This window comes from Balaenoptera borealis, assembly GCF_965194805.1.
Source record: "Balaenoptera borealis genome assembly, chromosome: 3".
Lineage (NCBI taxonomy): Eukaryota > Metazoa > Chordata > Mammalia > Artiodactyla > Balaenopteridae > Balaenoptera > Balaenoptera borealis.
This window is the reverse complement of record NC_138866.1, coordinates 119715593-119742660: the sequence shown is the minus strand read 5'-3', so window position 1 is coordinate 119742660 and position 27068 is coordinate 119715593. Positions and strand designations below refer to the sequence as shown.

Sequence of the window (27068 nt, the reverse complement as noted above, 5' to 3'; positions counted from 1 at the left end):
AGAGCATTCTATCCGAAAGCAGCAGAATACACATTCTTTTCAAGTACACGTGGAACATTCTCCAGGATAGATCACATGCTAGGCCACAAAACAAGCCTTGGTAAATTTAACAAAATCGAAATCATATCAAGCATCTTTTTTTTTCCCCCCGACCACAACACTATGAGACGAGAAATCAGCTACAAGAAAAAAAAAACCGCAAAAGACACAAACATGACGGAGGCTAAACAATATGCTACTAAACAATCAATGGATCACTGAAGAAATCAAAGAAGAAATCAAAAAATACCTAGAGATAAATGAAAACAAAAATACGATGATCCAAAACCTATGGGACTCAACAAAAGCAGTTCTAAGAGGCAAGTTTATAGCGATACAAGCTTACCTCAGGAAATGAGAAAAATCTCAAATAAACAACCTAATCTTACACCTAAAGCAACTAGAGGAAGAAGAACAAACAAAACCCAAAGTCAGTAGAAGGCAATAAATCACAAATATCAGAGCAGAAATAAATGAAATAGCGGCAAAGAAAAAGAAAATCAATGAGACGAAAAGCTGGTTCTTTGAAAAGATAAACAAAATTGATGAACATTTAGCCAGACTCATCAAGAAAAAAAGTGAGAGGGCTCAAATCAATAATATCAGAAATGAAAAAGAAGTTACAACCGACATCACAGAAGCACAAAGGATCGTAAGAGACTACTATAAACAATTATATACCAATAAAATATACAACCTAGAAGAAATAGCCAAATTCTTAGAAAGGTACAATCTCACAAGACCGAACTAGGAGGAAATAGAAAATATGAACAGACCAATTACCAGTACTGAAACTGAATCAGTAATTTAAAAATCCCAACAAACAAATGTCCAGGACCAGATGGCTTCACAGGTGAATTCTACTAAACATTTAGAAAAGAGTTAACACCTATCCTTCTGAAACTATTCCAAAAATTGCAGAGGAAGAAACACTTCCGAACTCATTCTATGAGGCCACCATCATCACCTTGAGACCAAAACCAGACAAACATATCACACAATAAAGAAAATTACAGGCCAATATCACTGATGAACATAGATGCAAAAATTCTCAACAAAATACTAGCAAACCAACTCCAACAATACATTAAAAGGATCATACACCATGATCAAGTGGGATTTATCGCAGGGATGCAAGGATTTTTCAATATCTGCAATTCAATCAATGTGATACACCACATTAACAAACTGAAGAATAAAAACCATATGATCATCTCAACAGATGCAGAAAAAGCTTTTGATAAAATTCAACATTCAGTTATGAAAAAAACTCTCCAGAAAGTAGGCACAGAGGGAACCTACCTGAACATAATAAAGGCCACATATGACAAACCCACAGCTAACATCATGCTCAATGGTGAAAAGCTGAAAGCATTCCTGCTAAGATCAGGAATTTGACAAGGATGCTCGCTTTTGCCACTTTTATTCAACATGGTTTTGGAAGTCCTAGCCACAACAATCAGAGAAGAAAAAGAAATAAAAGGAATCCAAACTGGAAAAGAAGATGTAAAACTGTCACTGTTTGCAGATGACATGATACTATACATAGAAAATCCTAAAGGTGCCACCAGAAAACTATTAGAGTTCATCAATGAATTCAGTAAAGTTGCAGGATACAAAATTAATATACAGTTTCTATTCACTAACAATGAAATATCAGAAAGAGAAATTAAGGCAACAACCCCATTTACCATCGCATCAAAAAGAATAAAATACCTAGGAATAAACCTACCTAAGGAGGCAAAAAACCCCCTGTACTCTGAAAACTATAAGACCCTGATGAAACAACTGAAGATGACACAAACAGGTGGAAAAATATACCATGTTCTTGGATTGGAAGAATCAATATTAAAATGACCATACTATCTAAGGCAATCTACAGATTCAATGCAATCCCTACCAAATTACCAATGGCATTTTTCAAAGAACTAGAACAAAAAAATTTTAAACTTCTACAGAAACACAGAAGACCCTGAATAGCCAAAACAATCTTAAGAATGGAGCTGGAGGAATCAGGCTCCTTGACTTCAGACTATACAACAAAGCTACAGTAATCAAAACAGTATGGTACTGGCACAAAAACAAACACATAGATCAATGGAACAGGACAGAAAGCCCAGAAATAAACCTATGAACTTATGATCAGTTACTGTACAACAAAGGAGGCAAGAATATATAATGGAGAAAAGACAGTCTCTTCAATAAGTGGTGCTGGGAAAACTGGACAGCTACATATAAAAGAATTAAATTAGAACATTCTCTAACACCATAAAAAAAATAAACTCAAAATGGATTAAAGACCTAAACATAAGACTGGATACTATAAACCTCCTAAAGGGAAGCACAGGCCTAAATCACAACAGTATTTTTCTGGAACTGTCTCCTAGAGTAATGGAAACAAAAGCAAAAATAAACAAATGGGACCTAATTAAACTTACAAGCTTTTGCACAGCAAAGGAAACCATAAACAAAACAAAAAGACAACCTACAGAATGGGAGAAAATATTTGTAAATAATGCAACTGACAAGAGATTAATTTCTAAAATATACAAACAGCTCATACAGCCATACAGCACAATATCAAAACAACAACAAAACAAACAATCCAATCAAAAAATGGGCAAAAGACCTAAAGAGACATTTCCCCAAAGAAGACATACAGATGGCTAACAGGCACATGAAAAGATGCTTATCATCTCTAATTATTAGAGAAATGCAAATCAAAACTACAATGAGGTTACACCTCACCGGTCACCGGTCAGAATGGCCATCATTAAAAAGTCAACAAATAATAAATGCTGGAGAGGGTGTGGACAAAAGGGAACCCTCCTACGTTGTTGGTGGGAATGTAAACTGGTGCAGCCACTATGGAGAACAGTGTGGAGTTCCTTAAAAAACTAAAAATAGAGTTACCATATGATACAGCAATCCCAATCCTGGGCATACATAGGGAGGAGACTCTAATTGGAAAAGATACATGCACCCCAATGTTCACAGCAGCATCATTTACAACAACATGGGAGCAACCTAAATGTCCATCGACAGATGAATGGATAAAGAAGACATGGTATATTCATATATATATATGGAAACAACATAGATGAGCCTAGAGATTATCATACTAAGTGAAGTCAAAGACAAATATCACATATCACTTATATGCAGAATTTAAAAACACGACACAATGAACTAATTTACAAAACAGAAAAAGACTCACAAGACATAGAAAACAAACTTATGGTTACCAAAGGGGAAAGTGGGGGTAAGGGATAAATTAGGAATCTGGGATTAACAGATACACACTACTATATATAAAATTGGTAAACAACAAGGACCTGCTGTATAGCACAGGGAACTATATTTAATATCTTGTAATAACCTATAATAGAAAATGGAAAAAAATCTGAAAAAGAATATATACATGTATAAATGAATCACTTTGCTATACACCTGAAACACTGTAAATCAACCATAATTCAATACAAAAATACCTGGAAAAAACTTGACAATTAAATGAGATTATAATTATATATAATAACGTATATAAAGTACTTTGCATGTTATAGAGTGATACAAAGATTAGTTGTCATTTACCACCCTTGAGTAAGTTTTCTCTTTTGACATAACAGTATTTATCAGGCCATTTTTCACACAGCTGAATGGGTGCACTATAAAACTAAGTTTTCAAACTTGCTGCTAGTCTTAAAATGGACTGGTAGTAGGACAGAGAAATAGGTTTATTTTTGTGTGTACTATATGCTTTACACACCATACTGAATCCTCATTGTACCTGCTTAAACAGACTACAACTTCGTTTTGCAGATGAGGCTACTGAATCTGAAACTTGCCCAAGGCTATAAGTGTATAACTGATAGTGCTTGGATTTGCAACATTCATGCTCTTTCCCACACCATAGCATGTAAATTTCTGTAACTATTCTCCCCTTTTCTAAGTGATGGAAGAAAAAAATTTCAGTATCAGTAAATAACCATATGAGTTTGCCATTTCAATGGAATACCTATTATTAAAACATATAGTCAATATGGATATAGTAAAAACTATAAAAATAATAAGACATATCAGAAATATAATCCACTTGTGGTTTTTAAATTATTCTGATCCAATTAGGACTAGTACTTAGGAACTTCAACAGCTATCTAGCCAAAGGGCAGAAATATTTTGATCTGGACAGTGTTAAATAGAAAAATCAATGATATTTTTGACCACCATGTGAAGCTGGGTTTATATATGGTGACCTTTCAATTCCATATGAGACACAGGTTGGACAAGTGTGAGTTACTTATGGATCAATACAACAGGATATTTGAAAGCAGGGTGGTTCAGTGTGATAACTGCTCAATCCACTTTTGAATAACCTGCTTACCCACTGAATATTTTTAAATTGAATTCTGCACACTAAATCCTTTTGACTCTAAAAGAAGGGAGCACAGTACCAGCAAAAGATCTTTTTCCTATTGTGTATCATGTAATATCAATGGTATATGGTCAAGCAGGTGTATAACTTACAGGCTGTTATAGTATCTAGTGAAGTATTACAAGTAGACTCAAGTTCTCCTGTCATTTACAATGTTAACACTTACAAATGGCATACTCAAAAGTTTTACAGAAGTAGACTAACCTGTGGTACAATCCAATCATGCTATGTATCTGGAAAAGGAGACCTTAGATTTAGTCTTCTTTTTTTTTTTTTTTTAAGACTTTACTAGTTTAGTTCAAAAAATAATTTATTTCTGGCACGAATCTTAGGGAGTAAGGAAAGATTGCTCCCATATGTACTGTCTTAAGAGGGAGACAATCTGACATTTAAACAGACATACTTTGCACTATTCATTATCAGAAAGACAACAACTTTTCCCAGAGAAAATTTGACCCTTTCGCAGTCTAGACTAGATGCCTAAGTCAACAGTTATTTAAACAATATTGCTTTCTTATCATATCTACACTCCTGGCCTCGGCAACCCGTGTCCTTTTGCTGTCCCTCCCTCCCTATTTCACCTCTATGGCTGATTGCCAGTTCCTAATCTTTTTTTCCTGCTCCCAGCTTCCATTAGGTATCCTTTTTTATTCCAAATATACTGACTTGAAATGGAAACTTTTTTGGTAGCTTTCTCTTTGACTTTTAGTTTCAACTTGTGTTCACTGAGGCCTGCTATGTGACCTGTACTTATTTACACTTACTGGGTTTTCCCTTCCCGACTAAAAGGAACTGGGTTACTGCCTCTGTGGTCACTGAGTGGTGAGGTTATTTTGGGCCATGCAGGCTGGGGGCAGGGTTAGCCTGGGGAGGTAGCTGAAATAAGTTTCATGGCTGAAGTTAATCTTTGGCTTTCAAGTCCCATACACATTGCAATCTAATTCTCATTAGAAATAGAATATGTGCATCTAACATATCATTTAAATTATTCATTATCTGAAATAACTCTGAAAAAACATATCCATGATTTAGGAGGGATAGCTTTTCTTTTTTACTCTTAGTTCCACATTTTAAAAATTACATTGTCTGCATTTTGAATTAAGTGAAAGGGTTGAGAAAGGTCACTTTTTCTCCTTTATATCTCAGAAACAAACCAACTTTCAGTCTGTAAGTTTCAGATACAATAATAGTCCTCAAATCACCATGACTAACTGAAAACAATTCTGTCAGATTAAGGTAAAGAGGGGAGGAAAAATGACCATCAGAAAGCAGAAATATTTATCTGAAAAACCAGGTAATCTTGGGAAGTTATCAGCTATAAGTTTTAAAACTATAGAGCTTTGGATATAAGGAAAGAGTGTGTGCATGGCTAATAGACAAGGTGAAGGAAAGCTTGTTATCAATCCAGAGTAGCAAGGCAGCCCACTCACTGAGCAAAGTAAGAGGTCCACCAAGACTTTTATTTTGATGAAGTTATTTAATATTCCCCCTTTCTTAAAGCACTCCGGGAATCAGATGGGGGAAGATGGGCTAACATCATCTTTATCAAGTATTGGCAAAAGTTATAGCTGGGAAAGCCTTTGCATGGTGAATGGAAGAGATCTCACAGAACTGAGTAACCGATTCTCTTAATATTTAGATGTTGAATTAGGTTAGGTCTTGATCTGCTTCTAGCCAGTTGATCTCTTCAAATATGTCGGCTGACATTCACAGAAAGAGAGACAAGATGAAAAGGCAGAGGGCTATGTACCAGATGAAGGAACAAGATAAAACCCCAGAAAAACAACTAAATGGAGATAGGCAACCTTCCAGAAAAAGAATTCAGAATAATGATAGTGAAGATGATCCAGGACCTCAGAAAAAGAATGGAGGCAAAGACTGAGAAGATGCAAGACATGTTTAACAAATACCTAGAAGAATTAAAGAACAAACAAACAGAGATGAACAACACAATAACTGAAATGAAAACTACACTAGAAGGAATCAATAGCAGAATAACTGAGGCAGAAGAACGGATAAGTGACCAGGAAGACAGAATGGTGGAATTCACTGCCGCGAACAGAATAAAGAAAAAAGAATGAAAAGAAATGAAGACAGCCTAAGAGACCTCTGGGACAACATTAAACGCAACAACATTTGCATTATAGGGGTCCCAGAAGGAGAAGAGAGAGAGAAAGGACCCGAGAAAATATCTGAAGAGATTATAGTCGAAAACCTCCCTATCATGGGAAAGGAAATAGCCACCCAAGTCTAGGAAGCGCAGAGAGTCCCACACAGGCTAAACCCAAGGAGAAACACGCCGAGACACATAGTAATCAAACTGGCAAAAATTAAAGACAAAGAAAAATTATTGAAAGCAGCAAGGGAAAAATGACACATAACATACAAGGGAACTCCCATAAGGTTAACAGCTGATTTCTCAGCAGAAACTCTACAAGCCAGAAGGGAGTGGCATGATATACTTAAAGTGATGAAAGGGAAGAACCTACAACCAAGATTACTCTAACCGCCAAGGATCTCATTCAGATTCCATGGAGAAATCAAAAGCTTTACAGACAAGCAAAAGCTAAGAGAATTCAGCACCACCAAACCAGCTCTACAACAAATGCTAAACGGACTTCTCTAAGTGGGAAACACAAGAGAAGAAAAGGACCTACAAAAACAAACCCAAAACAATTAAGAAAATGGTCATAGGGACATACATATCGATAATTACCTTAAACGTGAATGGATTAAATGCTCTAACCAAAAGACATAGGCTTGCTGAATGCATACAAAAACGAGACCCATATATATGCTGTCTACAAGAGACCCACTTCAGACCTAGGGACACATACAGACTGAAAGTGAGGGGATGGAAAAAGATATTCCATGCAAATGGAAATCAAAAGAAAGCTGGAGTACCAATACTCATATCAAATAGACTTTAAAATAAAGAATGTTACAAGAGACAAGGAAGGACACTACATAATGATCAAGAGATCAATCCAAGAAGAAGAAATAACAATTATAAATATATATGCACCCAACATAGGAGCATCTCAATACATAAGGCAACTGCTAACAGCTATAAAAGAGGAAATCGACAGTAACACAATAATAGTGGGGGACTTTAACACCTCACTTATACCAATGGACAGATCATCCAAAATGAAAATAAATAAGGAAACAGAAGCTTTAAATGACACAGTAAACCAGATAGATTTAATTGATATTTATAGGACATTCCATCCAAAAACAGCAGATTACACTTTCTTCTCAAGTGCGCATGGAACATTCTCCAGGATAGATCACATCTTGGGTCACAAATCAAGCCTCAGTAAATTTAAGAAAACTGAAATCATATCAAGCATCTTTTCTGACCACAATGCTATGAGATTAGAAATCAATTACAGGGAAAAAAACGTAAAAAACACAAACACATGGAGGCTGAACAATACATTACTAAATAACTGAGACATCACGGAAGAAATCAAGGAGGAAATCAGAAAATACCTAGAGACAAATGACAATGAAAACATGGCGATCCAAAACCTATGGGATGCAGCAAAAGCAGTTCTAAGAGGGAAGTTTATAGCTATACAAGCCTACCTCAAGAAACAAGAACAATCTCAAATAAAGAATCTAACCTTACACCCAAAGGAACTAGAGAAAGAAGAACAAACAAAACGCAAAGTTAGCAGAAGGAAAGAAATCATACAGATCAGAGCAGAAATAAATGAAATAGAAACAAAGAAAACAATGCAAACATCAATAAAACTAAAAGCTGGTTCTTTGAGAAGATAAACAAAATTGATAAACCATTAGCCAGACTCATCAAGAAAAAGAGGGAAAGGACTCAAATCAATAAAATTAGAAATGAAAAAGGAGAAGTTACAACAGACACCACAGAAATACAAAGCAGCCTAAGAGACAAGCCACTCTATGCCAATAAAATGGACAACCTGGAAGAAATGGACAAATTCTTAGAAAGGTATAACCTTCCAAGATTGAACCAGGAAGAAGCAGAAAATATGAACAGACCAATCACAATTAATGAAATTGAAACTGTGATTAAAAATCTTCCAACAAAGAAAAGTCCAGGACCAGATGGCTTCACAGGTGAATTCTATCAAACATTTAGAGAAGAGCTAACACCCATCCTTCTCAAACTCTTCCAAAAAATTGCGGAGGAAGGAACACTCCCCACACTCATTCTATGAGGCCACCATCACCCTGATACCAAAACCAGACAAAGATACTACAAAAAAAGAAAATTACAGACCAATATCACGGATGAATACAGATGCTAAAAGCCTCAACAAAATACTCGCAAACAGAATCCAACAACACATTAAAAGGATCACACACCATGATCAAGTGGGATTTATCCCAGGGATGCAAGGATTCTTCAATATATGCAAATCAAACAATGTGATACACCATATTAACAAATTGAAGAATAAAAACCATATGATCATCTCAATAGATATAGAAAAAGCTTTTGACAAAATTCAACACCCATTTCTGATAAAAACTCTCCAGAAAGTGGGCATAGAGGGAACCTACCTCAACATAATAAAGGTCACATACAACAAACCCACAGCAAACATCATTCTCAATGGTGAAAAACTGAAAGCATTTCCTCTAAGATCAGGAACAAGACAAAGATGTCCACTCTCACCACTGTTATTCAACACAGTTTGGGAAGTCCTAGCCACGGCAATCAGAGAAGAAAAAGAAATAAAAGGAATACAAATTGGAAAAGAAGTCAAACTGTCACTGTTTGCAGATGACATGATACTATACATAGAGAATCCTAAAGATGCCACCAGAAAACTACTAGAGCTAATCAATGAGTTTGGTAAAGTTGCAGGATACAGAATTAATGCATAGAAATCTCTTGCATTCCTATACACTAATGATGAAAGATCAGAAAGAGAAATTACGGAAACACTCCCATTTACTACTGCAACAAAAAAAATAAAATACCTAGGAATAAACCTACCTAGGGAGACAAAAGACTTATATGCAGAAAACTGTAAGACACTGATGAAAGAAATTAAAGATGATACCAACAGATGGAGAGATATACCATATTCTTGGATTGGAAGGATTAACATTGTGAAAATGACTATACTACTCAAAGCAATCTACAGATTCAATGCAATCCCTATCAAATTACCAATAGCATTTTTTACAGAACTAGAACAAAAAGTGTTAAAATTTGTATGGAGACACAAAAGACCCCGAATAGCCAAAGCAGTCTTGAGGGAAAAAAGCGGAGCTGGAGGAATCAGACTCCCTGACTTCAGACTATACTACAAAGCTACAGTCATCAAGACAATATGGTACTGGCACAAAAACAGAAATATAGATCAATGGAACAAGATAGAAAGCCCAGAGATAAACCCACGCACTTATGGTCAACTAATCTATGACAAAGGAGGCAAGGATATATGATGGAGAAAAGATAGTCTCTTCAATCAGTGGTGCTGGGAAAGCTGGACAGCTTCATGTAAAAGAATGAAACTAGAGCACTCTCTAACACCATACACAAAAATAAACTCAAAATGGATTAGAGACCTAAATGTAAGACCGGACACTATAAAACTCTTATAGGAAAACATAGGAAGAACACTCTTTGACATAAATCACAGCCAGATCTTTCTTGATCCACCTCCTAAAGTAGTGGAAATAAAAAGAAAAATAAACAAATGGGACCTAATGAAACTTCAAAGCTTTTGCACAGCAAAGGAAACCATAAACAAGACGAAAAGACAACCCTCAGAATGGGAGAAAATATTTGCAAATGAATCAATGGACAAAGGATTAATCTCCAAACTATATAAACAGCTCATGCAGCTCAATATTAAAAAAACAAACAGCCCAATCCAAAAATGGGCAGAAGACCTAAATAGACATTTCTCCAAAGAAGACATACAGATGGCCAAGAAGCACATGTAAAGCTGCTCAACATCACTAATTATTAGAGAAATGCAAATCAAAACTACAATGAGGTATCACCTCACACCAGTTAGAATGGGCATCATCAGAAAATCTACAAACAGCAAATGCTGGAGAGGGTGTGGAGGAAAGGGAACCCTCTTGCACTGTGGGTGGGAATGTAAATTGATATAGCCACTATGGAGAACAGTATGGAGGTTCCTTAAAAAACTAAAAATAGAATTACCATATGATCCAGCAATCCCACTACTGGGCATATACCCAGAGAAAACCATAATTCAAAAAGACACATGCACCCCAATGTTCACTGCAGCACTATTTACAATAGCCAGGTCATGGAAGCAACCTAAATGCCCATCGACAGACGAATGGATAAAGAAGGTGTGGTATATATATATACAATGGAATATTACTCAGCCATAAAAAGGAACGAAATTGGGTCATTTGTTGAGATGTGGATGGATCTAGAGACTGTCATAGAGAATGAAGTAAGTCAGAAAGAGCAAAACAAATACCGTATATTAACGCATATATGTGGAACCTAGAAAAATGGTACAGATGAACTGGTTTGCAGGTCAGAAACTGAGACACAGATGTAGAGAACAAACATATGGATACCAAGGGGGGAAAGCGGCGTGGGGGTGGGGGGGGCTGGCGTGATGAATTGGGCGATTGGGATTGAAATGTATACACTCATGTGTATAAAATTGATGACTAATAAGAACCTGCTGTATAAAAAAATAAAATTCAAAAAAAATACAACAATCCTTTTACATGTCACTAGGCACTAACTAAAAATCAACAGAATAGCACAGTGAGTTGGCATACGGATTTTAAATTGTTTATTTAGTTATAGGTCATGTTATGTCAAATCACTTCTGACAAAAAAAATAGTATGTGGGCTGTGCAGTAAGTTTTTGGTTCTTCTATAATTTTCTTCTTGCATTCTAGACTTCACATAGTCTTAATTTGGTTTACTGATCACTGCTTTTCCTTTGGAATAAGCCAATGTGGATAAGGGAGACCAAAAGGGAATTAGTTAAGTGTTAAGATAGCTTGGTTTTAAGGTTTTGGTGCATATTTTCAAGACATTTTCACAGAACATATTGCTCTCAAGTTAGGGTTAAAGTGAAACTTTCCATTAGGATAATACAGAGGATAACATTCTCTCAGGAAAAAGTAAGAATTCTAACCTTTCCTCTACCAGGCATCTTCCCTCTACCAGGCATCTTCCCTCAGGCACTGAGGTTGCAGCCATCCAATACATGGGGAGAGGCAGAAAGAGGAGACTTCAAAAGTCACAAATATATTTCAACAGCTAATTTTTAGCAAGTGTGGCAATGAGATCTTTCCATTCTCCTCTCTTCTTTGTGATGTACGTAGGAGTGAGTAGCTGCAATAGCGATTCTGGCTGTTGCCTGAAGTAGTTCCGACACAAGGCCTCAGTGTTACATATCACGTACATCCCACAGTCATAGCTGTTTTGTTGAGCAGGGGCTTTCTCTTCCACAAAGGCCAATTTGTCTCCTTTTCTGCCTAAGAAAGCCTCTAGTTTCTCCGCTACCTGCTTTGCATGGACTGAGTTGCTCCTACTATGAGAATCATAATGAAAAAAGCTATTTTTATCTTGGAGATAAACCAACAAACTCCAATGGGTTCCCCCAGCTGCCTGGTTGGAATTATCATTGATGGCTAAAAATACAACTCTCTTGTGAGGGAGGTCCAAGGGTTCAAGGAACACGGCGATCTCTGCTGGGTTGCCAGTGCACTTGATGAACTGGGTGACTTCAGGGCTGATGAAGCAGACATGGTCAGAGCAGTCATGAAACTGACTGTTGGCAAAGTACTCAAAGGCAAACCCAATAATATGGTCATTGAGCCAGCTTGGAGGATCCAATAGTGAGACATCTGATTGCCGCAGTAGACTGTCCATGTAACTCAAGACTACTGGGTCCATCTTGTACTGACCAGGGCTGCTCAGAAATTCCAGAAGCTGAAGGAGAGGCAGAAGACAATATTTACTGTTGAATATGATACTTGGCTGTAAAATGGGGATCATAAATAGCTACTCTTACAAGGTTTTGGGTAAGGATTAAATATAATTGTAAAGTGTTTAGCAACAATGTCTGGCTAAGAGTAAACACTCAAAAAAACTCTAGCTTATGTGCTTTATGTTAACAATTAGTTAGAATGAAAACTTTGGAAATTCTGCATCTGAAATAGTAAGCATGGATTTAAAATCTCCTCTTTAAATGCAGAGATTGGTTAAAATTATAACTAATGTTTTACCAAACTCTATAGCATGAACCATATATTTGGCCCTTTAATGAATATGCATGATAAGAATGGCAAATTGTTTTTATATTAAAGATGAATTTTCAGGGCTTCCCTGGTGGTGCAGTGGTTAAGAATCTGCCTGCCAATGCAGGGGACATGGGTTCGAGCCCTGGCCCAGGAAGATCCCACATGCCGCGGAGCAACTGGGCCCATGTGTCACAACTGCTGAAGCCTGCGCGCCTAGAGCCCATGCTCCGCAACGAGAGGCCGCCGCAATGAGAGGCCCGCGCACCGCAACGAAGAGTGGCCCCTGCTCACTGCAACTAGAGAAAGCCTGCGTGCAGCAATGAAGACCCAACTCAGCCAAGAATAAATTAATTAATTTTTTAAAAAAAGATGAATTTTCAGAGTCCAATTTAAATGTTACTAATTACTAAGGGAAATAGCTTCCATTTCAAAATTAATTTTCAAGAGATAAGATAAACTATTGCTTCCTCATTCCATAATGGAAAGTGACAGTGATTAGAGTAGTTAAAAGGAACTGTAATTTCAAGAACAGAAAATCATGAGGGTAATACAAATGAAATTCATTCCTGATTCTGCCCAGTTATGAACATGAGTGACAGTCTTTCCCATCTTTAACCTCAAGGGGTATGACAGAGACTACAGAAATTCTTCTGGCACTGAAAGGTAGTGTGGCACAGGAATCATGAGACCTGGGTCTAGCCCTAGTTCTACCACTGATTTGCTAGTATCATCCTAATTAAGTCATTTAATTGATTTTGATTTTGTCCTTGTTTTTGGTCATCTGTAAAATGGCCCCAGAGAGTTGTAGAAAAGGCCAAATGATTTTACTCGAAGGTATTAAAAGAGTATAAAATGTTGTACAAATAGTACTTATGTTATTAATTGGATGATATTAGTAAGATGATTGGACAATCTGGATAGAACTCCAAACTAATCAAAGGAAATGAGGTTTGGAAACAAATATCCATTCATATTACCTTGTTCAAACAAAGGCATGACTAATTTAGAGTGGGAGCAAGACAAGTCATATAGTACGATTAATATGCTCCTGATCACCTGAGGTAAGGTGCTAACAGAGACAAGAAATGTGATAAGTGTGGTAATATAATATTTGAACCTAACAGAGGTCACTGCTATGCACTCACTTGGCAGCATAACAATATTTCTAAAAATCATAAAGCAATAAACTGTCACATGCAGATTGAGAGTACAAAGCAAAGCATATTGTAAGAAAATAACACTGCTATGAAAGACTGGGCTAGAATAGTGACATTAATTTAATCAATTCTGGCCATTAGACTAGTTATTTTACCACTTGGTTACACTATTAAAACAATAAAATTTTGTGACACAACCATTTTCATGTAATCAAAACCCTACAAAAACCCATACAGAAAAATAAATATACCCCTGAAGAAAAAAAACCTCAAGTAATGAGGTAGCTAGGAAGCACCAAAGACGGTTTTTTTGTGCATACAGTACATCATAATATGAACTATCAGAAGTAATACAAGGCTGTTGATGAGTGTGTATATCTATCTGTATAAAATAAGATGGCATGAATTAAGATTTTCTTAAGAGGAAAGAATAACTTGAGCACAGACATAAACTGGAGCCAGGAACGAAGTTAACGAGGCATAGAGTACATTTGTTATGGGTGCGCCACAAATTTGGCTCTTGCTTTTTGGCAGCTAACCAGAGAGTGTTAAGTTAAACATTCACAATGTCCATAGGGTAAAAACAAAGCAATTGCTCTGGAGAGGTAAAAGCATTCTTTGTATTAAGGTCAGACAGATTTCTCTCAAGAAATTTTCATAAAAGACATGGTGTATTATAATGAATGTCCCATAATATCCTTATAAAAGATGAAACAATTTCAGAGGACTGTTTCTTACAACGATCCTTAATATCCAGCCTGATGGCAAATGAGCAAACAGCAATCTAGGAAAAGCAGCTGTGGGAGGCTAGGTGCTCAGCTGGCTGCTGATGTGACTGGATTTAAGAATATATGAGCATGAAAAGGGAATGACTGCATGTGCATCGAGCAAGGCTCCCTGACTCTCCCCCTCATGCCTTCAATGACTATGAGGAGTGGTAAGGGCCAGACTGTACTGCCTGGCAAATACCTGGAGACCTGCTCTCTATGCTGCCAGCTGAAATCAGACCTACACCTTAACAGCAAACCCAACTAGGGGTAGAAGCCCACAAGAAGAAGAGTGCCTGAACAGACAGGCATCTCACCTTGGAGGGAGTGTCCACAGGCAGGGCCAAGATTTTCATCAGAAAACAGTTTTTGTGTTTTGTTTGTTTGATTTTGAAAACATCCAACGTACAGACATTGGGTCAATCAGGACTTAATTCTATTCCATACAGCATGATTGCAATAGTTTAACCTCAACAATTCTAAAGCAGATGGAACCAGACTGGCCTTTGGGCAAACCACCTTGGCCAAGAAAATGGATGCTAAACTTCATATCGGAAGACTTGAATTTTAGACTCCATTCTGTTAACTCATTGGCTATATGATCATAAACAAACTACTTGATTTCTTTAAGACACAGTTTCCTTTTCTGTAAAGTGAGAATATTAATACATGACCTTTACCAACGGGTATTTGTCAATATTAAATGAAGAAACGTAAGTAACTAATACTTTAAAAAAATATAACAAAGTAGTATTTCCAGATATCTACTGGGTCATCAGGAAATTTATATCCTGACAACTGGTAACTGTAATGTATCACACTGAACAAATGTTTATTGAGTGTTTCCTATGTGCTAGGGGCTAGAAAATCAGAATGGGGATAAGATAGTCATAGTTCCTACCCTCACTGAGCTTAAGCCTATTATGTTATAATGAATACATAATGAATATATACATGTCTTTTAGTCAATGAACACCTATTGAGTACCTAATATTAGGTGTCATGGGAGATACAAAGATGTGTAAGGTAGCTTACACTCAAAGAAGAAACCCATAAGCCACAAATAATATGAATGGGAATTCAAAAGAGGGAAATGGATGGAGAGCTCAGATCAGGAAAGACTTCAAGGAGAAAGTGGCATAAAAGTGGGCTCTTGAAAGGCAGGTAGAGTTGCATGCATGTTGAAGGGCATTAAGAAGGCAGAGAGGCAAGGAAAGTGCCTTTAAGTGTGTAGTCCAGTTTGTCTGGAATGAAGTGGGAGTAGGGATGTAGGTGAAGGTTGGAGGATTATCAGAAGCTAAGTGTTGATAGACTGATTTCTAGGTGTAAAGTGTAGAACTTATACTGGAGAAAATGTGGAGCCATTAATGGCTTTGTCAGTGCTTTAGGAAGATTGATTCAGGCATAGTATACAGGATTAATTGGTAGGGAGAGAAATTGGAGGTAGAGATCAACTAGATTTTCATTGAAAGTAAAGGTAGGAGGACATGACCTAAACCAGGCAAAATGGTAGTAGGAGAGAGGCAAGGAGGAAAAGATATTATAGACAGAGTATCAATAAGGGATCAGAGGAGGGCAAATAAGAGATAAGAATTAAGAAACGGTCTGGAAGTTTTCGTTGGAGTGACTGGAAGAACAATGATCCCATCATTAATGGAGTAAGGGAAAAGGAGATGGAAGGGGACCTAGCACAAGAACCAGGAGCCATTTGGAACCATCCTAGGGTTATATCCTTTCTATATTGTGAGCACTGTGCTTAGCATCTCTGAGGTACAATAAATGTTTGTCAGATGAATGAACCTTTTTAAAAAGGGAGTCAGAAAATACAGATTAGGAAAAAAAAGGGAAATAAGGCATTTTAAGATTTTTGTATTGTCTGTAACATCCCCATTTTTGCTTTGGTTTTGTGTTTTGTCTGTTTTCCTCTGTTGATTAGTAGTAAATTCCTTCAGAATTAAGAGACCTATGTATCTGGTCTTGGTGGATGGTAAGGAATATTGGGGAGACAATGACCTCCTCATAGTTCTATTTGTAAAATCCGACAAAATATAGTATAGTCATTTTCACAATGTTGATTCTTCCAATCCAAGAACATAGTACATCTCCCCAACTGTTTGAATGAAATTAGAACACTCCCTAACACCATACACAAAAATAAACTCAAAATGGATTGATTAAAGACCTAAATGTAAGGCCAGACACTATAAAACTCTCAGAGGATAACATAGGCAGAACACTCTATGACATAAATCACAGCAAGATCCTTTTTGACCCACCTCCTAGAGAAATGGAAATAAAAACAAAAATAAACAAATGGGGCCTAATGAAACTTAAAAGCTTTTGCACAGCAAAGGAAACCATAAACAAAACAAAAAGACAACCCTCAGAATGGGAGAAAATATTTGCAAATGAAGCAACTGACAAAGGATTAATCTCCAAAATATACAAGCAGCCCATGCAACTCAATATCAAAAAACAAACAACCCAATCCAAAAAGAGACAGAAGACCTAAATAGACATTTCTCCAAAGAAGACATACAGATTGCCAACAAACAAATGAAAAGATGCTCAACATCACTAATCATTAGAGAAATGCAAATCAAAACTACAATGAGGTATCACCTCACACCAGTCAGAATGGCCATCATCAAAATATCTACAAACAATAAATGCTGGAGAGGGTGTGGAGAAAAGGGAACCCTCTTGCACTGTTGGTGGGAATGTAAATTGATACAGCCACTATGGAGAACAGTATGGAGGTTTCTTAAAAAACTAAAAATAGAACTACCATTCGACCCAGCAATCCCACTACTGGGCATATACCCTAAGAAAACCATAATTCAAAAAGAGTCATGTACCACAGTGTTCATTGCAGCCCTATTTACAATAGCCAGGACATGGAAGCAACCTAAGTGTCCATCAACAGATGAATGGATAAAGATGTGGCACATATATACAATGGAATATTAGCCATAAAAAGAAACGAAATTGAGTTATTTGCAATGAGGTGGATGGACCTAGAGTCTGTCATACAGAGTGAAGTAAGTCAGAAAGAGAAAAACAAATACCGTATGCTAACACATATATATGGAATCTAAAAAAAAAAAAATGGTTCTGATGAACCTAGGGGCAGGACAGGAATAAAGACACAGACGTAGATTATGGACTTGAGGACACGGGGAGGGGGAAGGGTAAGCTGGGACGAAGTGAGAGAGTAGCACTGACATATATACACTACCAAATATAAAACCAACAGCTAGTGGGAAGCAGCTGCATGGCACAGGGAGATCAGCTCGGTGCTCTGCAACCACCTAGAGGGGTGGGATAAGGAGGGTGTGAGGGAGACACAAGAGGGAGGGGATATGGGGATATACGTATGCATATAGCTGATGCACTTTGTTATACAGCAGAAACTAACACAACACTGTAAAGCAATTATACTCCAATAAAGATGTTAAAAAAATATATAGTATAGTTCTATATTTTGCAGCCAGGAGGCTTTGAGTTCAGGATCTGACTTTGCCACTTGCTATCTGTGTGACTCTGGACAAGTTATTCATCCTCTTTCCTGGCCTCATTTTCTTCATCTGTAAAAGGAGGTAATAATAAAACCTGTCTCTCAAGAGTTGCTTTGTGAATTCAAAACACAAGTGAAAAGACTCAGCACATTGTCTGGTATCTAGCAAGCTCTCAAAAAAAAAATTATTTCCTTCCCTGTTCTCTATATATTTGGGGTGGTAATAATGGATCTTAAAGATTTCTTGAAAATAAAGCATCTGTTTGTCTCTTTATATAAAGCCACAAAGTCACCAAGGATAGATCTAGCCAGGGCATGACTCTGCACTCTTGTACTTCACCTTTGGCATAAGCACAGTGAATGCTAACTCCAGAGAAAAGCAGTCTCTCAACCTGAGTGAAGCATGCTGTTAATGTGTTGTCAGCATACACAAACCTTGTGGTTACAGGGTTTAGTTTATTATATCTTCCAACTTCTGTAGCTAAATGAAGTGAATACTGAATTCATAGTATAGAACACTTCCCAAATATTTAATTTTAACAAAAGGAAGAGACTATTTTTCATATTAATCTTAAAATCCTTAAAATGCATACTACTTGAATATTTCTGTTTGTTATAAAAACAGGGCAATTAAATAAAAATAAAAATTAATTTAAAGGGAAAATTTATAATTCAATAGGAACCATTCTGATTTCCTGCTGATATAAGTAAGGCAAGAAGCTGCAGGTTCAGTAGAAAAAACACTAGGCTGGGAGTCAGTAGACTTGGGATTCAGTTCAGATCTGCAATCAACCAGTTGTTTGACTCTGGAGAAGACATTTTAAACTTCTGGGTCTCAGCTTCATCATCTGCAAAGTGAGGTTTGGACTAGATAAATAGCGATTCTAGCCAGGAATGCACGTTTGAATCATCTATGGAGATTTTAAAGAACACACATGATCTATCTCTGGGGGGAGGGCCTGGGCACCTGTATTTTTAAGATGTTTCCAAGTGATTCTATGATTTCTAAAAGACTCCTCTAGCTCTAGCGTTGTACAATTCTAAGCTCTCATCTTTGCAAATTTAAAAATCTTCCCTTGTGGGAAGAAGCCGCATAGCACAGGGACATCAGCTCAGTGCTTTGTGTCCACCTAGAGGGGTGGGATAGGGAGGTTGGGAGGGAGACGCAAGAGGGAGGAGATATGGGGATATATGTATATGTATAGCTGATTCACTTTGTTATACAGCAGAAACTAACACACCATTGTAAAGCAATTATACTCCAATAAAGATGTTAAATAAAATAAAATAAAATAAAATAAAAATCTTCCCTTCCTCTTTAAAGTCTTACTGCAACAAAATCATGCTCATTTGTTTACATATTCTTTATGGCTGCTTTTGAGCTATAAGAGCTGAGTAGCCTGCAAAGTCTAATATATTTAGTTTGCCCTCTTAGAGAAAAACTTTGCCAATCCCTGTTTTAGACCACTATAATGTAACCTATTGTAAATGTCTAGGCTGAATTAATTTTAAGAGCTTTTAGAGATCTAATAAAGCATTGGAGCTATTTGTTAAAATATCTTAAAGGCAGTTTCCAAGTAGATTAACCTTTAACTAGAGGTGTTGCTGCTGATTCAGTTGGAATTTTTGATGAGCAAATACTTAAAAATACTAATTACAGTGGATATAAGAATTGCCTACATTAGAGATGCATAAATATTCATAAGATCAAAAATATACATGAAAATTTTAATTAACAAGCATTTCATAAGGTATGCATCAATTCTCATAACTTCTGGGAAAATATGCTTGTTGTGGTTAAAACCACAGTAGTGAGCCAGATAAGTTTTACTGTAAAGCCCTAAGAAAACACTATCCCAGAACTGTGACTTTTATTCATTTTTTTCCCCCTAATTATTCAGAAAGGGTTCCTTAAAAAAAAAAAAAAAAAAAAGGAACAGCCTCATTCAGTTATGTTTTTAAACATTACAAAATGCAAAGCCCAGCTATTTACTCATTTTAAGTGAAGATTATAACAGTTAGTAGTTTTGAAATGCAGTTCCCCTTTCCCCTCCTCACTCCCTTCAGTTTTTGTTTTAAATTGTATCAAACTGCAAAAGCTCACAGATGTGGTCTGTGCTCCTCTAACTAGATACATGGCTATGTGCCAGCAGGTATTGACAGACAAAAGCAAACAAACACACCCATACACGAAAATCAAACATAGGCTAATAATCCCAGTGCATCTTCCTAGAGCTTCAATTTCACTAATTTTGGGGGAAAAGAGCTAAGTAATTTAATCTTAAATATTGATATTTTTAATATCTTAAATACTTAAAACATTTAAATCAGTAACTTACAACATCTTAATTAACATAAACATTGACATAATGTAGCATAAAATGCAAAATCAGCATAGATTTTTAAAATAAGAAATTTCCAGAGAACTTTTGCACCTGAGAAAGGCAATTTTCTCTGCTTCATTCACCCTACTCTGCTGGCTTGGATACTTCAGTGGAACAGTTTAGTTACTCTCCATACGTGATAGGCCTGTAACATAAACCCCTAATTCTTAGGAACCAGATTCCCTAAAAATTAATAAAGACATGAGCAAAACCTTATGCTTTAGCAGCTTAAATGTGTATAGGAGCAAGACAATTATTGAAGCAAATTTATTCATTTGGTCAAAATACATTTATTGGCGTTTTCTGTGTGCCAATTTTGCCTATAATTAGACTAGAAATTGAACCTAATATTACATAATGAAATAGACATCATCCCTGAACTTTCTATTTTCTTCATACCTCCTCTCCAATTGATAAGTCCTATTGATTCTACAGCCAAAATGTTCTGAACCTGTCCAATGGTTTTCATCTTTACTTCCATCACAGTCAAGTCCATCAACGTTTCTTATCTTGATATAGCCTAACAGGTCTCCTTACTTCTACTATTGACCCCTCCAGTAAATTCTCCATACAGTTGTCAGAGTAATTGTTTAAAATTTTGTCAGGTCACACCTGTCCTGTTTAAAACCCTCTGGTAGCATACTATTACACTCAGAAAAAAAAGTGAATGCCCTGCCCTAGCTGCTTACCAACACCCTGCATGATCACATGGCCCCAGCCACCGCTCCAATCTCATTTCCATCACTCTTCCCCTTGCCCACTAAGCTCCAGCCACACCAACTTTCTTTTTATTCTTCAAACACACCATGCTTTTTTTCTCCTGAGGGCTGGGGTACTAGCTGTACCTGAACCTTCTAGTGGCTGGCTCCATGTGTTGGGTAGATTTCAGTTTAAATGTCACTTATTCACAGAGATCTCCCATGATCAGTCAAAATAAGAGGCCACCGGTCACTCTCCTGTCCTCTAATTTCAATTCCTTGCATAGCACTTGTGGCTGTCTGACAGTTTTCTTTTTCATTTATTTGTTTCTTGATTAACACTCCCCCTCCCCAGGCCAAAAATGTAAGCTCCATGAGCATAGAGAATAAAGGACCTTGTCTGCCTAAACTTGTTTATCATCTTGGCCCCCTGGGCCTAAAACAAAACTTGTCGGGCAGACAATAAATAATAATTGTAGAATAAATAAATGAATAATGGAGTATGGATCTTTACATGATATATATCATGTTCTGCAGAGAAATTTTTACCTTTATAGAGTCTTAGAAGTATAAAGGCCTTTACTATCCCTTCTAGTCTTAACTTCCTACTCCATGCAGGAATTTTTCATTTCTGCTCTCAGGGAAAAATGTGCAGGAGCCTGACTTACAACTAGCTGTGTAATACTGGAGCAGAAACAGATAAATCAGTGTAACAGTACAAAAACAAATCCATGCATTTTAGAAATTTTAAATATGATGATGAAGACATTATAAATCAATGGGAGAAATTTATGGATTATTCCATTTTCAATGAACACTATGTTCTATAGCAGTGCTGTCCAGTAGGACTTTCCATGATGATGGAAATAAATGTTCTTTATCTGCAGTGTCCAATATAGTAGCCACTAGCCATATGTGGCTATTGAGCACTTGAAAATGGCTAGTGAGACTGAGGGACTGATTTTATTTGTTTTAATTAATTTAAACTTAAATTGAAATAGCTACATGTGGGTAGTGGCTACTATTTTGGACAGCATAGTTCCATAGGATTTCATAGGTATTTCTGGAAAGAAAAAAGATTATATGGTTAAGTAAGTTAGGGAAATGCTGCATCCTAAAACTCTGTATTGTTGATTCATAATGCACACAAGCATATTAGAGGCTACGAGAGGTTCTGTAATAAAGAAACTTAACTTTTCTTGGTCTGATTTTTTTCCCAACTCATTTGACCAATGAAATCCTTTTTGTGTTTGTTTTGGTACATTATCTATTAACACCTTATTGTCTGTGCAGTGAAGTTTGAGATATGCTAACTGGGTAATGTAATAAATGGTACTGGAACAAGTTGTTAATCATTCGATTAAAAAATGAAGTTAGGTCCCTACTTCAGACCTCATATCGAATTATATTTCAGATGGAGTGAAATTTAAATGTTAAAAAGTGAAACAAAAATATTAAAAGAAAATAGAGCTGGGGCTTCCCTGGTGGCGCAGTGGTTGAGAGTCTGCCTGCCAATGCAGGGGACACGGGTTCGAGCCCTGGTCTGGGAAGATCCCACATGCCGCGGAGCAACTGGGCCCCTGAGCCACAATTACTGAGCCTGCGCGTCTGCAGCCTGTGCTCCGCAATACGAGAGACCAAGACAGTGAAAGGCCCGCGCACCGCGATGAAGAGTGGCCCCCACTCGCTGCAACTAGAGAAAGCCCTCGCACAGAAACAAAGACCCAACACAGCCAAAAATAAATAAATAAATAAATAAATAAATAAATAATAGAGCTTAAAAACACTTATACAACTGGTCAATAAACACATGAAAAGATACTCAACACCTTACTAGTAATCAAAGAAATGTAAGTTGAAGTAAGATTTCATTTTTTACCTGTCAAATTAGCAAAGATGTGGAAAACTGATAATAACCAGCATTGCTGAGTAACTATGGGAAAATGGGCATTCTTATTGTTAACAGAAATGTAAACAAATGCAAGCTTTTTGAAGGATAATTTGCCATTATATTTTAATATTTAAGAAATGTCTATAGGTAGGTATTACACTTTCAGAAATATATCTGAAGGGAAACATTAGGATATGTGCAAAAATTTAACAGGGATGTTTACCACAGCAATATTTATAACAGAAAAATTGGAAACAATCTCAAAGTTTAAAAGAGGACTGGTAAATTTAAATAATAGGATTTCCATTCAATGGAATACTTTGCAGCCATTAAAAAATGAAGTTGTAGAAATAAATTTATTGACACAGGAAGTTGTTCATAATATGTTATGGAAAGAAAGGTTATATAAAAATCTGTACACAAATGTACACAAAAATAGTCAAGAATGATAGCCATCTAAAGTTATATACAGTTTTCTTTAAGAACGGAATATTAATACTTTTAAACTTTCTTCTTTTGATATTGACTGCTTAATTTTTTCCCCTTTCTTTTTATAATGAGCACATACCAGTAAATACAGCTATTTTCATTCAAGAAAAAAAAAAAAAATGTACCACCTCCCACTCTTACACTGACCTAAAAATGTCTGTTTCTTCAACTCACTGGTCTCACTTTTGTCCCCTGGAAAAAAACAGTAAGTCTAATCTCTCTTCTACAAAACTTCGAACACAAAGATTTAAATATAATCTGATGTTCATTAAAATTAGATTACGTCCAACTTCTAATGAATGATTCCCTTTGCAATTTCACAAAAAGAATCACATCCAAGACCAAATGTGCTTTTCATGGCAGCACAAGCAGAAAAATTTTCAGGAAGGAAGTTGAAGCCTTATTTTTTGGTTTCAATTTCCCCTAATTAAACGTTTCCTTTTAATGCTAGCCTAAAACATCCAGAGATTTGTATAAAGTGGCATGTTAAAAATTACCACCAAGATTTTACATCCCTATTGAAGACAGAGATTAGATTCTACTCAACCCTGCTATCTTCAGTGCTTGAAAACACAAAATTGTTATAAACATAGGAAGATTTCTCAATTTTATAAATTATTTATAAATTTGAACAATATTCCTCTAACATGAATATTTTACAAATAGAGGAATTCAGCTCTCAAAGCAGAAAAACCATTTGGTATGATGATGATGCCTGGTAACTCTACAGCCATAAATTCCATTTGGCCCTACCTTGGGCCAGGGAGATAGACTAAGTAAACTTTTAGAATTTCTTCTAGCACTGAGGCTCTCCATTTATTGTTCTGTTACTTATTAGGCATGGCTATCAATGGCTAAGGGGTCATTGACCAGAAAAAGAACTTTATTCTTAGTCTACCATTTCTACTTCAAAGGTTCCATCTATAACTGTGTCACTATTTTTTTTACTTGGTGTAAACACCAGCCTTTTCTTAAAATGATTTTGTTTTGCTTAAATTTTCTGAGAAATGACTTAACACAACTGCAAAATTTGAAATGACTAGGACTGTAAATAGTGTTTGGGGAGGACACTAGATTTAATGAGAGGTCTAAGATATTTTACAGAAGAGTAGACAGAATTTTATTTAGTATATAGCTAATATATCCTAGCTGATAAGATGTGGTCAAGCTAAAGTTATAATCTGCCTGGTTTCATAAATAACCACTGTGTTTAGCCCACAGTAGCTATACGCAAGCATTTTGTTTGAAAGAGTATAAAAAAGCCATCATCTTTTATTCTTATTTGTCTTCTAGATTTCAAAGCCTGGTAAGTTATTTTTTTCATAGATAGTTAAGAGGTAAATTGCTATTACAAACTCCTATTTAATGGGTTTCAAAAATGTGCTTGGTGTATAGCAGGTGCTCAATAAATATCTAATGACCAAATGGAAGAAACAATGAATTTATGTTTTACTGTACTGTGCTGACAGGAAAACAGTGTCTGATGGGACTCGATTATGACATATAGAATTCTCTTAGCAATTTGTCTTTAAATGTTAATTAATACGAATACTTGTGAGTCATCTGACCAGGTCTGAATTATATATTATTAAGTAGGACTAAACATTTCCAGCAACTATATATTTTAGCTGCTAATGTAAAGTGCCAAGTTGCTGCAACAAACAGTAGTGGGAAAATTACAGCCAGCTAAGGCCAGAAATCCACAAGCTATTGTTTTGAAGGAATTTAACCTATCACACTGCTCTGAGAGAGCATTTATTTATTTTTTGGCCCTCAGGGAAGGCAGGCCTACGAACGATTTTTAAACCTACAATATAGATGCTCAAAAATAATAACTGTAACCAGGACAATTTTTTTCAGTATTATGACTGTGTTCTAGTGCTTTTATAATAGATGAATGTGCGAAAGTGTAGTCATCTAATTGGAAGCCAGAGAAAGGAACTTTCAGAGATTTTCTGTAAGGAATAAAAATGCTTAAAATCTCTCATAAGTTTCAAGTATTCTCTCTGCTTTAAGATAGACCTATTCCCCCCTTCCCTAAAAAAGGAGACAGACAGATGAAACTTAAAGTCTACATAAACTTGATTTTCTATCTGTATTGAACCATATCATTACCCGAACGGTCTCCAGTAGGTAGATGGACAAAGTGAATATAAGCTAGTCATGCTGAAGAAGGTAGCCTCTCAGAGAATCTGGTTTAGAAAAGTTAAGTAACTTTACTCATTTGGATTAGTAATACTTGGACATCAAATTCAATTTTTTGAATAATATGGTTAAAAAAGCACATTATTTGCAGAGTAGCTGGGATTTGAGCAGTAAGTTTTATATAGTCTGGCAATGGTCAGTTTCCAAAGAGATGGGTTACCTGGGCCTTGAGGACTTCCTTTTTATTTACTAATGCATTTTACTCATCCAAGTGGTTTATGGAATTGGCAAGGAGAGGAGTCTGGACCTTAAACAGTCAGAAATTTAGGACTTACAGATGTAGATGGAATTTAACCAAGAAAGGCCTTAGCAATATCCAGGAACCTAGATAAGTGGTAAAGCCATTGCTTATCAGAAGTTCTAACATTATAATTTATAACATAAAAGAATGGGCTAGCCTCTTGACAACGTAAAATGCTAACTGATCTCTACACAGGTGTGCGTGTCCTTTTTGAAAGGTATGTAATTCGGTCCAATCTTTTTCTTTAGATTGGTCACATTGGGGAAATAAAGGAACTTAGCAGACTCTTTGGAGATCGCTTTATGATAAAATTTATTTTTTAAAAAAATTATTTATTGGTCTAGTCTCTTCATTCCTATCTTTTGATGATCTAACCTATACATTACTGCTACATTATTTTTCAAACAGAACTCTAGTTTCATTATTCTTCTCCAAACTTTTAAACGTTTCTCCATTGTCTACCGAAATTAAGTACAAACTACAGCATGGCATTAAATTATTTCCACAAAAATAGCCGCAACCTATCTTTCCCAATTTATTTCCTTGTATTTCTCCCATATACACAGCCACAAGCTCAGTTCTCCTGCAGGCCCAAATTATTAGGCAACAGTGGAGTAGTAGTGGTTACTGCAACTAAGGTACAGGAAAAAGAGAAGAGCCAGTTCCCCACTCCCACTCCAACTGAGAGGTTAAGAAGTGAACACTGCTCAAGTACCTTTCCGAAACACAGACTTGATCTGTCATGCTCTTGCTTAAAACCATTACAGTAAGCTTTTTATAGATCTAGAATCCATGGGCCAGGATGTGGCTAGAATTAAGGGTTCCATGAACTTGGACTGGGAAAAAAAATTGCATCTTTTGAATAAACTCTAGCTGAAATTTAGCATCTTCTTCACTAAGTGTAGGCAATAATCCTCAGTGGTATTAACAGTCCCTATGTCTTTGTCACCATTAGAAATATATTTTCATATCACATTAAAGTTGTTGCAGTTATC

The 27068-nt window shown here is 36.3% G+C and overlaps 1 protein-coding gene across 14 annotated transcripts in view; it reads right to left on the bottom strand.

Moving 5' to 3' along the window:
• SENP8 (SUMO peptidase family member, NEDD8 specific) overlaps positions 1–27068 on the bottom strand; it is a 55141-nt gene that overhangs the window by 25903 nt on the left and 2170 nt on the right. For 13 of the 14 annotated variants that reach the window (XM_082383613.1, XM_082383615.1, XM_082383605.1 and 10 more), the window contains exon 2: positions 11614–12413. The exons of the other annotated variant lie outside the window; for it this stretch is intronic. In XM_082383613.1, the coding sequence (XP_082239739.1) occupies positions 11739–12377 (639 nt within the window). In that variant the 5' untranslated portion in view covers positions 12378–12413 and the 3' untranslated portion in view covers positions 11614–11738. The remainder of the gene's footprint in view (positions 1–11613; positions 12414–27068) is intronic. 14 annotated transcript variants of the gene reach the window in all.